This window comes from Capra hircus, chromosome 4 (genome assembly GCF_001704415.2).
Source record: "Capra hircus breed San Clemente chromosome 4, ASM170441v1, whole genome shotgun sequence".
Classification (NCBI taxonomy): Eukaryota; Metazoa; Chordata; class Mammalia; order Artiodactyla; family Bovidae; genus Capra; species Capra hircus.
Window position 1 is genome coordinate 42397179 of NC_030811.1, and position 14748 is coordinate 42411926.

The 14748-nt window shown below is 41.2% G+C and overlaps 1 protein-coding gene across 2 annotated transcripts in view; it reads left to right on the forward strand.

The window, feature by feature from the left end:
- Positions 1-14748, forward strand: part of HECW1 (HECT, C2 and WW domain containing E3 ubiquitin protein ligase 1) — a 319356-nt gene that overhangs the window by 60570 nt on the left and 244038 nt on the right. For both annotated transcript variants that reach the window (XM_018047001.1, XM_018047002.1), the window contains exon 3: positions 12336-12443. In XM_018047001.1, coding sequence (XP_017902490.1) covers positions 12336-12443 — 108 coding nt within the window. The remainder of the gene's footprint in view (positions 1-12335; positions 12444-14748) is intronic.

Consider the following 14748-nt stretch of genomic DNA (forward strand, 5'->3'; position numbering starts at 1 on the left):
CTCTCAGTCATGTCCGACTCCCAGCGACTCCATGAACTGCAGCCTACCAGGCTCCTCTGTCCATGGGACCTTCCAGGCAAGAGTACTGGAGTGGGGTGCCATTGCTTCTCCGATCCCACCCCTCTAGGTTGTCACAAAACACTGGATTGAGCCCCCTGTTTATAAGCTGATATAGTCACTATGGAGAACAGTATGGAGATTTCTTAAAAAACTAGAAATAAAACTACCATGCATACGTGCATGCTAAGTCCTTTCAGTCATGTCCAATTCTTTGCAACCCTATGAGCTGTAGCCCACCAGGCTCCTCTGTCTGTTCTCCAGGCAAGAATACTGAACAGGTTGCCATGCCCTTCTCCAGGAAATCTTCCTGTCCCAGGGATCAAACCCACATCTCTTACATCTCCTGCATTGGCAAGTGGGCTCTCTACTCTTAACACCATCTGAGAAGCCCTAGAACTATTATATGACCCAACAATCCCACTGCTGGATATATACCCTGAGAAAACCATAATTGAAAGAGACACATGTACCCCAACGCTCACTACAGCACTACTTACAATAGCTCAGGCATGGAAGCAACCTAGATATCCATTGACAGATGAATGGATACAGAAATTGTGGTACAGATATCCAGTGGAATATTACTCAGCTATAAAAAAGAACACATTCGAGTCTGTCCTAATAAGGTGGATGAACCCAGATCTGGTTTTGAATCAGCTCTTTACAGCTGTACCTTCCTGCAGTGATGTCAATGGCATTTATTTCTCAAGTCAAGGAATAATTGGAGTAGGAGCATGGCAGAAGAGAGGTGGAAACCTTCACCCATGGGAAGAGATGAAAGAATCTGGAGCTCAGCCCTAAATCAAGGCTGAGGTGTAGACCTGGGGTAGTTGTCCCTGAGAGTGGAAGAATTCACTCAGGGACTGTATGTAGAAATAAAGCACCAGAAGGTCCCTATGAGAAAGAGAGAGAGGCAGAGGAGGAACTCAAAAAGAAGGTGGAGGTTCGATGGAGAGGTAGGACAAGGACTTGGCAACCACATCATAGAAGATGAGAGAGGGGGTGTTTGAGGAAGGGAGAGTCAGCAGTATCGAGTGTCCTGCAACTCCATGAATGAACAGAATCTGGTGTTAACATGACATTTCGACTGAGACAAAAGTAAACACAGCGCATCCTCTTGAGAATCTCAGTTTGACAGTTTGTTCTTCCCACAGTAGAACACATATATAACTGTGAAGCGATTTAATGCAAAATGCCAACACTTTCAGTGGCATAGCATTTCAAAAACAACTTCCACATCCAAAATTATCTGTGAATCTTAAAAGTTCATTATTTGTGAGTCCTTAGTAACTCATCTGCCAGATTCACGGTGCCTTGCCAAAGAGCAAATCATAGAGATCAAGTGATTTCATCTAATCTGTCATTCCACAATTGAAGAAATGCCAAGTTAGTGGTTCCCAAGGCCACACAGCTGCCTACCCTGGCGACAGACCCCACGCTGACCATGGAGACATCTTGGGACATTTGGGGGTAACTGCACTTATGGCCATTCCACATCAATGGGTAATCTAACTGTCCCTGTGAGGCCAGGTTTGTGATGCTCTCGACTCTGACCTCCAGAGCTCTCCAGACAAACGTGACTTTACTTCTGCCAAAGTAAGTGAGACATCTGGATTTGGAAGGGGACATGTGGCCCTGCTCACTGATGCTGTCACCAAGTCATCAATGCTGTCTTTAGCCAGGAGGCCAACCATAGCACAATAATAGAAGCATTACTCTTACTTTCACCGTGAAATCACATTTGGTTGCCCTCATTTATGGGGTAGTTCCTGAACTCAAGAGTGTAATGAAGGATTCTCTCCCCTATGACACAGAATGGGGAAAGATATGGAGTTTCAATGTCATCTTGACCTGGCTACGGAGAAAAAACATAACTTTGTTCTCAGGACCATTGAATGAAATTGATGAGATATTGTGCACTTACTGCCTGTTGATCATTAAATTGCATCTTGATTTAACTTGTCAGGTAGCTCTAGTCTCTGGATGCATCATGGCAAATTACTCTAATTCCCAGGATTCGTTGAGCCTAGCCATGGTTGTTAAACACGTGCTCAATTGTTTCAGTTGTACATTATAGAATGTAAAAATGTCTTACCAAACCCAGAAGAACCTGGAGAGAGACTTTCATTGTCGTTAAATGGGTAGAAGCTTATGATTTGGTCATAGAAGCAGATACCGTTTTAATCACTATTCCCAGGAAATAGTTTCACAATCATTCATTCAGTAATAACTTTGACAAGTGAAAGCTAATTGTTTGTGAGTCCTATACTTAGGGTTAAAGATTGAGCAATGCCCATGGCTTCCTCCCACTGAGAAAACAGTAGTATATATTTGGATTAGGATACATCAACTGAAGGATACTGTTAAAACCTCTAACCATTAGAATGCTAAGTTAATTAGAGTGGACCAGTTCAAGTATTTTCCACCTCTTCATTTTACATCCCAATATGTTAAAAAGTTGAATATCTTAAAACCCTCTTTAGGATGATCAATTTCTAAAAATAGCCATTCCTTTGACTCTGTTGGAAGGAACCCTTATTAAAACTGTTGAAATATGAAATAAGTATGCAATTACCATTATGAAAATATAATTGAATCGGTAAAGTAGGCATAATATGCTTATAATTTGCAAAACTAACCTTCTTATTAACTTGAGGCTTCCCTGGTGGCTCAGATGGTAAAGAATCTGCCTGCAATGCAGGAAACCCGGGTTTGATCCCTGAGTCGGGAAGATCCCCCAGAGAAGGGAATGGCTATCCACTCCAGTATTCTCGCCTGGAGAATTTTGTGGACAGAGGAGCCTGGTAGACTACAGTCCATGGGGTCGCAAAGAGTTGGACACGACTGAGTGATCTTATTAACTTAGCATTTTAATAAATCATATCATTATTATATCGTGTTATATACCATGCTATCCTTATACCATGCTAGAATCTGCTCAATACTTTAAATCATGATGAAACTAAAGTATATTCATGCATTTACATTTCAACAAATTAAGAGATGATAACTCAGATTGAAGGCAGGAGAAGGGGACGACAGAGGATGAGATGGTTGGATGGCATCACCAACTCGATGGACATGAGTTTGAGCAAACTCCAGGAGTTGGTGATGGACAGGAAAGCCTGGCTTGCTGCATGTAGTCTATGGTGTCGCAAAGAGTTGGACATGACTGAGTGACTGAACTGAACAGACTGAACTCAGAGTGCAATTAAGATTAAAAATTTCCTAAAGTAGCATGTTTGAAGCATCTCCATAGACTAGTGCCTGAGGACATATATTCTCTTCCATACCTTTTGGTTGCTTTATCTGTGAGAGGTTAGAGATTATGGCCTGGATCTAACTGATTTTTTTTCTAATTTTTGAGGGCTGCTTCTGTGACCTATCCATGCTCAATGTTTATAAATACCGTAAAACAAGGACACAGTACTTCTACATACATGTTTCAGTTCATAGGGTACCTCACCAAGCAAGGATTCTTCCTCTCTCCCATGTGTACATGTGTATATTTAACTTCAGTTACGTGAATTCAGTTGGGCTTCCCAGGTAGCATGTTGGTGAAGAAAACACCTGCTAATGCAGGAGACGCAAGAGACGTGGGTTTGACTCCTGGATTAGGAAGATCCCCTAGAGTAGGAAATGGCAACTTGCTCTAGTATAGTTGCCTGGAAAATTCCATGGACAGAGGAGCTGGGTGTGCTACAGTCAACAGGGTCGCAAAAAGTCAGACACAACTGAGCAAGTAAGCACACATGCACATAAATTCAATTACCTATTGTATATTCTATTTTCTCTCTTCCATATTTTGAGTGGAGTATGTCAATATTGGTAACAAAAATTTTGTTTTAATTTTGACTCCTGTATCTCTGCCTTTGCTTCTGTAAGTTTATACTTTGCAGATTTAATGCTGATTACTAAGTGCATGGATTTTCATGATATTTACATCTATTTCCTCTACAATTTCTTATAGGTTATTGTTACAGATCTGCCTCTGTCCACTGTGCTATTCCTTGTCTTGAATTTTGCTTTTTATTTTTTTTTAACTATTTAAGGCTGCTAGTCTCTCAGTTTTCTTCTGCTTCATATTTCTTTTATCTGTCTTTTGCTTTTCTTTATTTGCAATCTTTATCTTTTTTTTTTAAGTGTAGCTCTTTCTGTGTGCTTTTTTATTCTGAACTCAAGGTCTCTTGACCTTTAAGTTGCTAGAATAGCATACTTACATTACACTTACTGTTCTATTCGGACTTATTTTTGCCATCTTTCTTTAGGTACTTTATTGTATTTTCTGTTTCTTTGATTCTTCTTCCCATTAGATCTGCTGATTTTGAAGTTATGCATTTTTAGTGCTCTTATGGTGACTCCAGTACTCTTGCCTGGAAAATCCCACAGATGGAGGAGCCTGGGGGTCTGCGGTCCATGGGGTCGCGAAGAGTTGGGCACGACTGAGCGGCTTCACTTTCACTTTGCACTTTCATGCATTGGAGAAGGACATGGCAACCCACTCCAGTACTCTTGCCTGGAAAATCCCATGGACAGAGGAGCCTGGTGGGCTGCAGTCCACGGGGTCGTAAAGAGTTGGGCACGACTGAGCGACTTCACTTTCACTTTGCTCTTTCATGCATTGGAGAAGGACATGGCAACCCACTCCAGTACTCTTGCCTGGAAAATCCCATGGACAGAGGAGCCTGGTGAGCTGCAGTCCATGGGGTCGCAAAGAGTCGGGCACGACTGAGCGACTTCACTTACACTTTGCACTTTCATGCATTGGAGAAGGACATGGCAACCTACTCCAGTGTTCTTGCCTGGAGAATCCCAGGGATGGGGGAGCCTGGTGGGCTGCCATCTGTGGGGTCACACAGAGTCAGACACGACTGAAGCAACTTAGCAGCAGCAGCAGCAGCAGCAACATTTTTTATATTTCTTGAGTAAGAAACCCTTTCTTGTTTTCAATGTTTGTCTGTGAGATATTCCACTGTGGAAAACCAAACAATAGCAGTTATAGGAAGCTATAGAATAAATACGGAAACCCAGTCCTTGCCCTTAAGAAAAATTTAATGTGTTGAGCCTTAAAATGTAAAGTTTTAAGATGAAAGCCAAAATTGTCTTTTTGACTAGACGTCTGCACACAGAAACTCCCGGAATGCTTCCAATGGACATCAGCTCTTGAAGCACTTTTTCTTTTATAGAGTTTTATTTCTTAAGTTTTTCTTTCTATATTCTTTATATTTTAAGTTTTTTTATAGCAGGCAATCTATTAGAATATAGAAGAGCTAAAGGGGGGACTTCTCTGGTCAAGACTCTGTGCTTCCAATGCAGGGAGCATGGGTTCAATCCATGGTTGAGGAACTAAGATTCCACATACCAAAGGCACAGCCAAAAAAAAAAAAAAAAAAGAGTTGAAGCTATGTTTCCCAGTTTTGGTACAACCAGTTAGAATCCTGTTTTAAAGAAACAATCTGAGGGAAAAGCTATAGAAAAAATGAGTGGCATTTATTTTTAGGGCCTCCCCCATCCTTTATCCCCAGATTCCCTTCCTGGAACAAGAGAACGAGAGAACTACAATCTTCGCTTAGTAGCGCGGGAGGCAACTAGAGTCTCCCCAGATCTCCTGGCCAACTATTTAGTAAACCCATAGTCTAGTGATAGTGGGAGGACCTTGGAGACCTTTCCAAGGTTGGTTACCAGAAGGCGTGAGTTCTTCGGGGAAATGGAAGCTACTCTGTATTTTTTCTGGTAGACTTAGGTAGTGGATCAACTTCCCTTTATTCCGTGCTCTCTTGCCCATTCTGTTCTCAACAGCAATAATATACTCTTCTTTTATAGATTAGAATGTTGGGAGCATAGCTACAGTTTTCATTTGGAAGACAAAGCATTTTGAAGAGAAATGCAGTCCTTGTTTCTTTTTTTTTAAAATTTTTATTTTTACTTTATTTTGCTTTACAATACTGTATTGGTTTTGCCATACATTGACATGAATCAGCCACAGGTGTACAAGAGTTCCCAATCCTGAACCCCGCTCCTACCTCCCACCCCATATCATCTCTCTGGATCATCCCCATGCACCAGCCCCAAGCCTTCTTTCTGTGAGCTTCACTGGAACTTTCTGATTGAAAATTTTAATAACTTGCAAGGGTCTTTTTTCTGTAATAAATTGTGGAGCAGGAGGTATGATGCTTCATACTAGAAGAAATAAGTATCAACTAGCAAATGCAGTCTTTTTTTTTGAGAAACCTGATATACCTCTATATGTTTTGTACAAAATGAGTGATGAGAAAATTTTTAATAGAACTAGCCTAAGCTAATGTTTCAGACTATTATTAATGGTTTTGCTCATTAAGTATCATGGAACTTTGCCATAAAGGGCTTTTTTTTTAGCCCAGACTATAAATAAAAAAAGCTGCTTGGTAGATGCCTGACACTGTTCTTAGACCATTACCTCTGTTAGCTCATTTATTCCTCACAACGGATTTTGAGGTTGGAATTAATATTATCCCCCTTTTATAGTGAGGAAGCAAGGACACAGAGGGATTAAATATAATACCTAAGCTCACGTGATCCACAAAGTCAAAAGCTTTGGCATAGTCAATAAAGCAGAAATAGATGTTTTCCTGGAACTCTCTTGCTTTTTCGATGATCCAGTGGATGTTGGAAATTTGATCTCTGGTTTCTCTGCCTTTTCTAACCAGCTTGAACATCTGGAAGTTCATGGTTCACATATTGCTGAAGCCTAGCTTGGAGAATTTTGAGCATTGCTTTACTAGCGTGTGAGATGAGTGCAATTGTGCGGTAGTTTGAGCATTCTTTGGCATTGCCTTTCTTTGGGATTGGAATGAAAACTGACCTTTTCCAGTCCTGTGGCCACTGCTGAGTTTTCCAAATTTGCTGGGATATTGAGTGCAGCACTTTCACAGCATCATCTTTCAGGATTTGAAATAGCTCAACTGGAATTCCATCACCTCCACTAGCTTTGTTCACAGTGATGCTTTCTAAGGCCCACTTGACTTCACATTCCAGGATGTCTGACTCTAGGTGAGTGATCACACCATCATGATTATCTGGGTCGTGAAGATCTTTTTTGTAGAGTTCTCCTGTGTATTCTTGCCACCTCTTCTTAATATCTTCTGCTTCTGTTAGGTCCATACCATTTCTGTCCTTTATCAAGCCCATCTTTGCATGAAATGTCCCCTTGGTATCTCTAATTTTCTTGAAGAGATCTCTAGTCTTTTCCATTCTGTTGTTTTCCTCTATTTCTTTGCATTGATTGCTGAGGAAGACTTTCTTATCTCTCCTTGCTATTCTTCAGAACTCTGCATTCAGATGCTTATATCTTTCCTTTTCTCCTTTGCTTTTCACATCTCTTCTTTTCACAGCTATTTGTAAGGCCTCCCCAGACAGCCATTTTGCTTTTTTGCATTTCTTTTCCATGGGGATGGTCTTGATCCTTGCTCCTGTACAATGTCATGAACCTCCGTCCATAGTTCATCAGGCACTCTATCGGATCTAGTCCCTTAAATCTATTTCTCACTTCCACTGTATAATCATAAGGGATTTGATTTAGGTCATACCTGAATGGTCTAGCGGTTTTCTAAACTGTGGAAAATTCTGAAAGAGATGGGAATACCAGACCACATGACCTGCCTCCTGAGAAACCTATATGCAGGTCAGGAAGCAACAGTTAGAACTGGACATGGAACCACAGACTGGTTCCAAGTAGGAAAAGGAGTACATCAAGGCTGTATATTGTCACCCTGCTTATTTAACTTATATGCAGAGTACATCATGAGAAACGCAGGGCTGGAAGAAGCACAAGTTGGAATCAAGATTGCCAGGAGAAATATGAATAACCTCAGATATGCAGATGACACCACCCTTATGGCAGAAAGTGAAGAGGAACTAAAAAGCCTCTTGATGAAAGTGAAAGAGGAGAGTGAAAAAGTTGGCTTAAAGCTCAACATTCAGAAAACGAAGATCATGGCATCTGGTCCTATCACTTCATGGGAAGTAGATGGGGAAACAGTGGAAACAGTGTCAGACGTTATTTTGGGGGGCTCCAAAATCACTGTAGATGGTGATTTCAGCCATGAAATTAAAAGTTGCTTACTCCTTGGAAGGAAAGTTATGGCCTACCTAAATAGCCTATTCAAAAGCAGAGACATTACTTTGCCAACAAAGGTCCATCTAGTCAAGGCTATGGTTTTTCAGTGGTCATGTATGGATGTGAAAGTTGAACTGTGAAGAAAGCTGAGCATCGAAGAATTGATGCTTTTGAACTGTGGTGTTGGAGAAGACTCCTGAGAGTCCCTTGGACTGCAAGGAGATCCAACCAGTCCATTCTAAAGGAGATCAGTCCTGGGTGTCCATCAGGACTGATGTGAAGCTGAAACTCCAATACTTTGGCCACCCCATGTAAAGAGTTGACTCGTTGGAAAAGACCCAGATGCTGGGATGGATTGGGGGCAGGAGGAGAAGGGGACGACAGAGGATGAGATGGCTGGATGGCATCACCGACTTGATGGACATGAGCTTGAGTGAACTCCGGGAGATGGTGATGGACAGGGAGGCCTGGAGTGCTGCGATTCATGGGGTCGCAAAGAGTTGGACACAACTGAGCGACTGAACTGAACTGAAGCTCATGTAGCTAGTAATGGTCTAAATACTTGCCTCAAGGTGGCTGTAGATATCCCAGTAATCAAATAACCATCTGCAGTAATTTTGGAACCCCCAAAAATAAAGTCTGACACTGTTTCCACTGTTTCCCCATCTACTTCCCATGAAGTGATAGGACCAGATGCCATGATCTTCGTTTTCTGAATGTTGAGCTTTAAGCCAACTTTTTCACTCTCCTCTTTCACTTTCATCAAGAGGCTCTTCAACTCCTCTTCACTTTCTGTCATAAGGGTGGTGTCATCTGCATACCTGAAGTTATAGATATTTCTCCTGGCAATCTTGATTCCAACTTGTGCTTCTTCCACAAAGACTTGCACCCCAATGAAGGATGCAGAGAAAGAACCTGGGTTGGTTGCAGGAAACCAGGGGGCCTGCCATTCCTCAGTGTGGTGGAAGGCATGGCTTGGGCTCCACCTTCCCAGTCCTCTTCTCTTCTCCAGTGCCTTCCTGTAGTGTAGACTCTGGTCCCTAACAGTTACATTCCCCAGACTCCTGTGCAACCATTTTCCAGGTGCAAATTTCTCCCTTCATTTAGATGCACCTGTGCATCTTTGGGAAGGCAAAAGTGAGCTGGGTGGTTCCTCCTGATGTTAAGTCTGTGGCTGCCACAAGCATGGCTCTGAGAAATTAAGCTTTTCTGTCACAGTGCCCTAGCATCCCCACACTCACTTCCTGGGTGTCAGCAGGCAGCCATGTATTAGTGACAATAACCTACTCAGCTTGCCACTGGATGGTCACTCTCATTGCAGGTGGAGAGGCAGTTGCTGCGGCTGTGCCTTGAGTCCATCTTTCTAATACCTAATTCTCTGCATTAAATCCTTTACTGCATAAAACATCTGGTCTGATTCTGTTTTCCTGCATCTGATCCTGACAGTACACCTGGATTCCCAAGCAAAGACTAGTAACTTCTAACAGTTGGCAGTACATACCTCGGGGAAGGGAGCTGACCATTCAGCACAGATGGTCTGGAAAAGGATACAGACTATTCTGTTCTCTTGTGTAATACTTGCTATGAAGTGTTACAGTTACTGTAAGGGAATGGGATGCTCATCAGGATCAACTGGCAATCTCTTAATATGTGTTTAACCTGTACAATGGAATGTATCTTTGTCTCTTTAAAATGTGTGTTATCCTCTGCAGCCTTTTCTGATTTTCCCACCTACTCACCCGCATCCTTTTATCATTTGTTCGCTTGTGGTTCGATATTTAGCCCATTCTTATACCCACGGCCTTCTAAAGAAATTGCCTGTGTTCTTGAAAAAAAAAAAAATTCCTCAAATCTATTAGGAACTTCCTGAGAACATAGGCTCTGTCTTGTTCAGCAGTATATCCCCAGGGTGTAGCATGGTAAGTGGAGCAAATACTCAATACACATTTACCTACTGCATGAAGGAATACTCCCTTTCTAGGTGTTATTCTATGTGGATACCTGACCATGACTATTAAAGTGACTATTCTGGTGATCAGAGTGGATAAATTCAGGAAAATACCTCTCCTTGGAGAACTGCCACAATGAGGCAAATTCTTTTTTTTTTTTTTTTAATGAGGCAAATTCTGCCCAGGTACTGAAGACCCAGGGAACTAGGGAAATATTATGCCTTTTTTTTTTTTTTTGGCTGAAATGAGACAATTACCATAAAAGACATATTATGCAATCATCTTAGTAACCCAAACAGGGCTGTGAGCATACACTGTGATTACAAAGACAGACAAATTTTGCAAACAAGTGATTTTCCAAGAGATACAAACAGTTCCTGATATTAATGAGGCAGAGATGATGCTGCTCTTTCTGATTGTCTTTGCCAAGGAAGAGGCGGCTGAAAGTGTGCAGTCGACTTAGCAGGTCACAAGCATGTTTACTGGTGATCTCATGTAATCCTCCCCAGCGAGGCCCCGGTTATCACCTGCCCCCTGGTAGATGAGGACCTGCAGCTGTAGAAATGACACTATTGGTAAATGACACATAAGTCCTTGGAGCTGGGTCCCTTAGCCACAAGTTCTCTCTCTTTTCACTTCATCCCTGTTTCCCGATTCTGGCCAGATGCACAGAGTGAACCTCAGTTGCCAAAAGGACCACCATGACCTAGCTCCTCGCTGCAGAATCTGAGCTCTGGGTCTGCTCTCAGAAGCCCCCGAGTTCTCGTTGTTTCCCCAGCCACTGTGATGGATTTGGAGTCTCAAAACATGGATTTCTCACAGCTTCAGATGTATTTAGCTTGGATGGTTACTTTCCGGTAAAGTGGAAACTGCAAGGGCCCCATAGAAGATTAAGGTAAAATTCATATCACTGCTTTTGTGCTGAGAACATAATGTCTGGAACCAAGGAAGAAGCAGTTGGTTACGTCTTTATGGATCTGTCCTCTCCAAGGATGCTGCCTTGCTCTCTGGACACCAGCTTTAAGAAAGACATTGATGGGTTACAATATGACATCAGAGGAAGGGCAGGAGGAAAAAAGAGCACAGCCTCTGCCCCCACCCTCAGCTCCTCTCAGTGCTTCCACGAGCAGACTCTGCCCTGCTCCAGGCTTGGACACCACATGGAGACCTTACTCCATCCTCCATCTCTACCCTGGTGACTCTTTCTCATCCCTCATCTCTCCTTCAGCCTCCTGTTGCCCTCCCTTCCTGTAGCTTCTTGTCAGAGCACTCTGTTCTTTTCCTTCCCCTCCCCTGTTGCAAGTTGTAATAATGCATTTATTTCTTTGCTCAGTGTAAAATCTGTGTCTTCAATTGTTTGCAAGTTTTAGTTCAGAAAGGTTTTGCTCAACACCATGGCCCCTGCACTTTCCCAGCATGGCAGATGGGTGGATCTCAATAAGTATCTGTTGAATGAACAGATGAATACATGAGTGCATGAAGGATGGATGGATGGATGGATGGATAAATTCATGGGTGGGTCCCAAGTATTGGATGATGATGGGTATCCAGATTGGAGAAGAGATGATAAAAGGTTGAGCCCATGGGAACTGGGCCCCAGATAAAAAGTGTGCTCAGATGTCTTCTTTATGCCTCATTCTCAAACCCAAATGGGGCCAGTTAATGACAGCATTAGGAGGAAGATTTTTGCACTGAGATTCTACGCATGGAAGAGCTATTCAAAAGGGAAATGAACTGCCAGAGAAGCAATGATTTCTCTGTTTCTAGAGTGTTCAAGAACCAGCCAGATGTGACAAAGAACCTGCCTGCCAATGTCAGAGACACGGATTCGATCCTTGGGTCACAAAGATCCAAGAGGAAGTGGAGTAGGAAATGGCAACCCACTTCAGTATTTTCCACTTACCTGGAAAATACTGTGGACACAGGAGGCTGGTGGGCTATAGTCCATGCGGTCTCAAAGAATTGGACATGACTCAGCGACTGAGCAAGAGCACAGATGATCACTTGCTGGGAGTGCTGAGGGGTAGGAAGGAGATTTCTGGATTAAAAAGGGGCTGATCCAGATGGCACCTGAGAACACCTCTTACTCTCTGTTTCTGTAACTCCAGGTGCTTTTTCTTCTGTTGAGCTGGAGGTGGCATTAATATCTTTTGCTCTTTTATTTTTTTTATAAAAATTCTGTTAGCTAACATGTTTCTCTACTCTGCTTTCTCCCTTTCCTGGGAATATAGATGAGGTCTTGTCGGAAAACTTCCTGGACTATAAGAACCGTGGAGTCAATGGCTCTCATCGGGGCCAGATCATCTGGAAGATTGATGCCAGCTCTTACTTTGTAGAACGTGAGTACTTTTCCCATTCCTGTTGCTCGGGATGAAGCAGAAAGCAGCTGCTTTTGTTCTTTGCTGTGCTGCGTTGCCTTCTCTTAGAAATGTGTCATACAATAAATGTTAGACACAGTCACTGACTGTACGGTCCTAGTCTACACTGGAGGTTTGGTGGAAGAGTCCTTCCTTATGACACACCCATTTTCTTCTTTTGAATTTTAACTAAATGACAAATAAGACATAATTTAAGATCTAAATGTAGTATCAGACATGAACACAACTTGCAATTTGTTATCTTTTTAGAGTCAAGAAAATAAGTGTTAAGGATACATGAAATCTCAGGATACATGAAATCTCATGACTGTGTCTTCATTCTGCATGAACCAATGTGAAAAGGGGGGATTTGTGTGTGAATTAATTTAGTACAGTTGTCATTCCTTTCAAAGCAATTCTTCAAGATTTCTGTGACACAGAACATTTGCTCCATGTTCAGTTCAAATAACAAACTATTCAACATAATTGTCTTCATCAGTTGTACAAAGATACACTTTAAATAAAATCATCTCTATAAAATATATGAAATATTGTTATCACTGAGTGAAAGTGTATTCAAACTTGATGAAGTTGTAATGTCCTGGAATAAATATATGACTTACCATGTCATATTCAAAATAATTAAAAGTTGAGCACTTTAGAAAACTGACATTTTTTTCAAGTACAAACTTGGAAAGATCTCACTTCCCAGTATACCTCCTGGACTGACAATATCTCAGTCTTTTTGGAAAATGGATAAATTTCCATTTTGCAAATATATCATATGAATGAACAGTATACTAGGAATGTAGTTTTCTGCACAAGTATAGCATAATTTGTCAAAAAGTAAAAATTTATCAAGACAAAGCTTAATTGAGTTTGCAAATAATTGGAATATTGACTCAGGGCACACACATAAATCAGATAAATTAAAATGTAATAATAAATTATAGCTTTAGGAGTCAGTGCATTAAGACTCTGTAAAATATGCCATAAGAATTTATATTTTTAATGTAAAGTAATTTGCATTTTCAAAATTGTTTTATAGAACAAGTGCCAAATTAAGGAACAGGAAAGAGATTGGATGTACAAAATGTTCTAATATGGCTATCAAAGCATATGCAAGTCAAAAATCTTGCTATAATATAAAAATACAGAATCCAGGCCATATAAAAATGCAGAATCCCAAGCCATTATCCAGAAGGATAGAGAAGTTTTTGTTACAAATCAAAAATAAGACTCTTTGAAGTCTCTAAGTAGCAATAAACACATTAATCTCTTTGGCAAATTATTGCTTCCTAAAATAAAAATAATTTTATAAATTTGGAAATTGGCTAGATTTTAAATCTTGAAGTATAACAGAAGGGCATTTTACCTGAAATTAAATTAGAATAATGAAATAACAAAGCTTTGTTTTGTCCATTTTTCTCTTAATTTTTTTCTTTTATTGTTTACTTTTTTTTTTTTTTTTTTTGGATCCACAGTGTTTATTTTGTTTTGTTTTGTTTTGTCTTTTTACAATACTGTATTGGTTTTGTCATACATTGACATGAATCCACCATGGGTGTACATGCATTCCCAAACATGCACCCCCCTCCCACTTCCCTCCCCATAACATCTCTCTGGGTCATCCCCATGCACCAGCCCCAAGCATGCTGTATCCTGCATCAGACATAGACTGGTGATTTGATTCTTACATGATAGTATACATGTTACAATGCCATTCTCCCAAATCATCCCACCCTCTCCCTCTCCCTCTGAGTCCAAAAGTCCGTTATACACATCTGTGTCTTTTTTGCTGTCTTGCATACAGGGTCGTCATTGCCATCTTTCTAAATTCCATATATATGTGTTAGTATACTGTATTGGTATCTTTCTTTCTGGCTTACTTCACTCTGTATAATCGGCTCCAGTTTCATCCATCTCATCAGAACTGATTCAAATGAATTCTTTTTAACGGCTGAGTAATACTCCATTGTGTATATGTACCACAGCTTTCTTATCCATTCATCTGCTGATGGACATCTAGGTTGTTTCCATGTCCTGGCTATTATAAACAGTGCTGCGATGAACATTGGGGTACATGTGTCTCTTTCAATTCTGGTTTCCTCGGTGTGTATGCCCAACAGTGGGATTGCTGGGTCATAAGGTAGTTCTATTTGCAATTTTTTAAGGAATCTCCACACTGTTCTCCATAGTGGCTGTACTAGTTTGCATTCCCACCAACAGTGTAGGAGGGTTCCCTTTTCTCCACACCCTCTCCAGCATTTATTGCTTGCAGACTTTT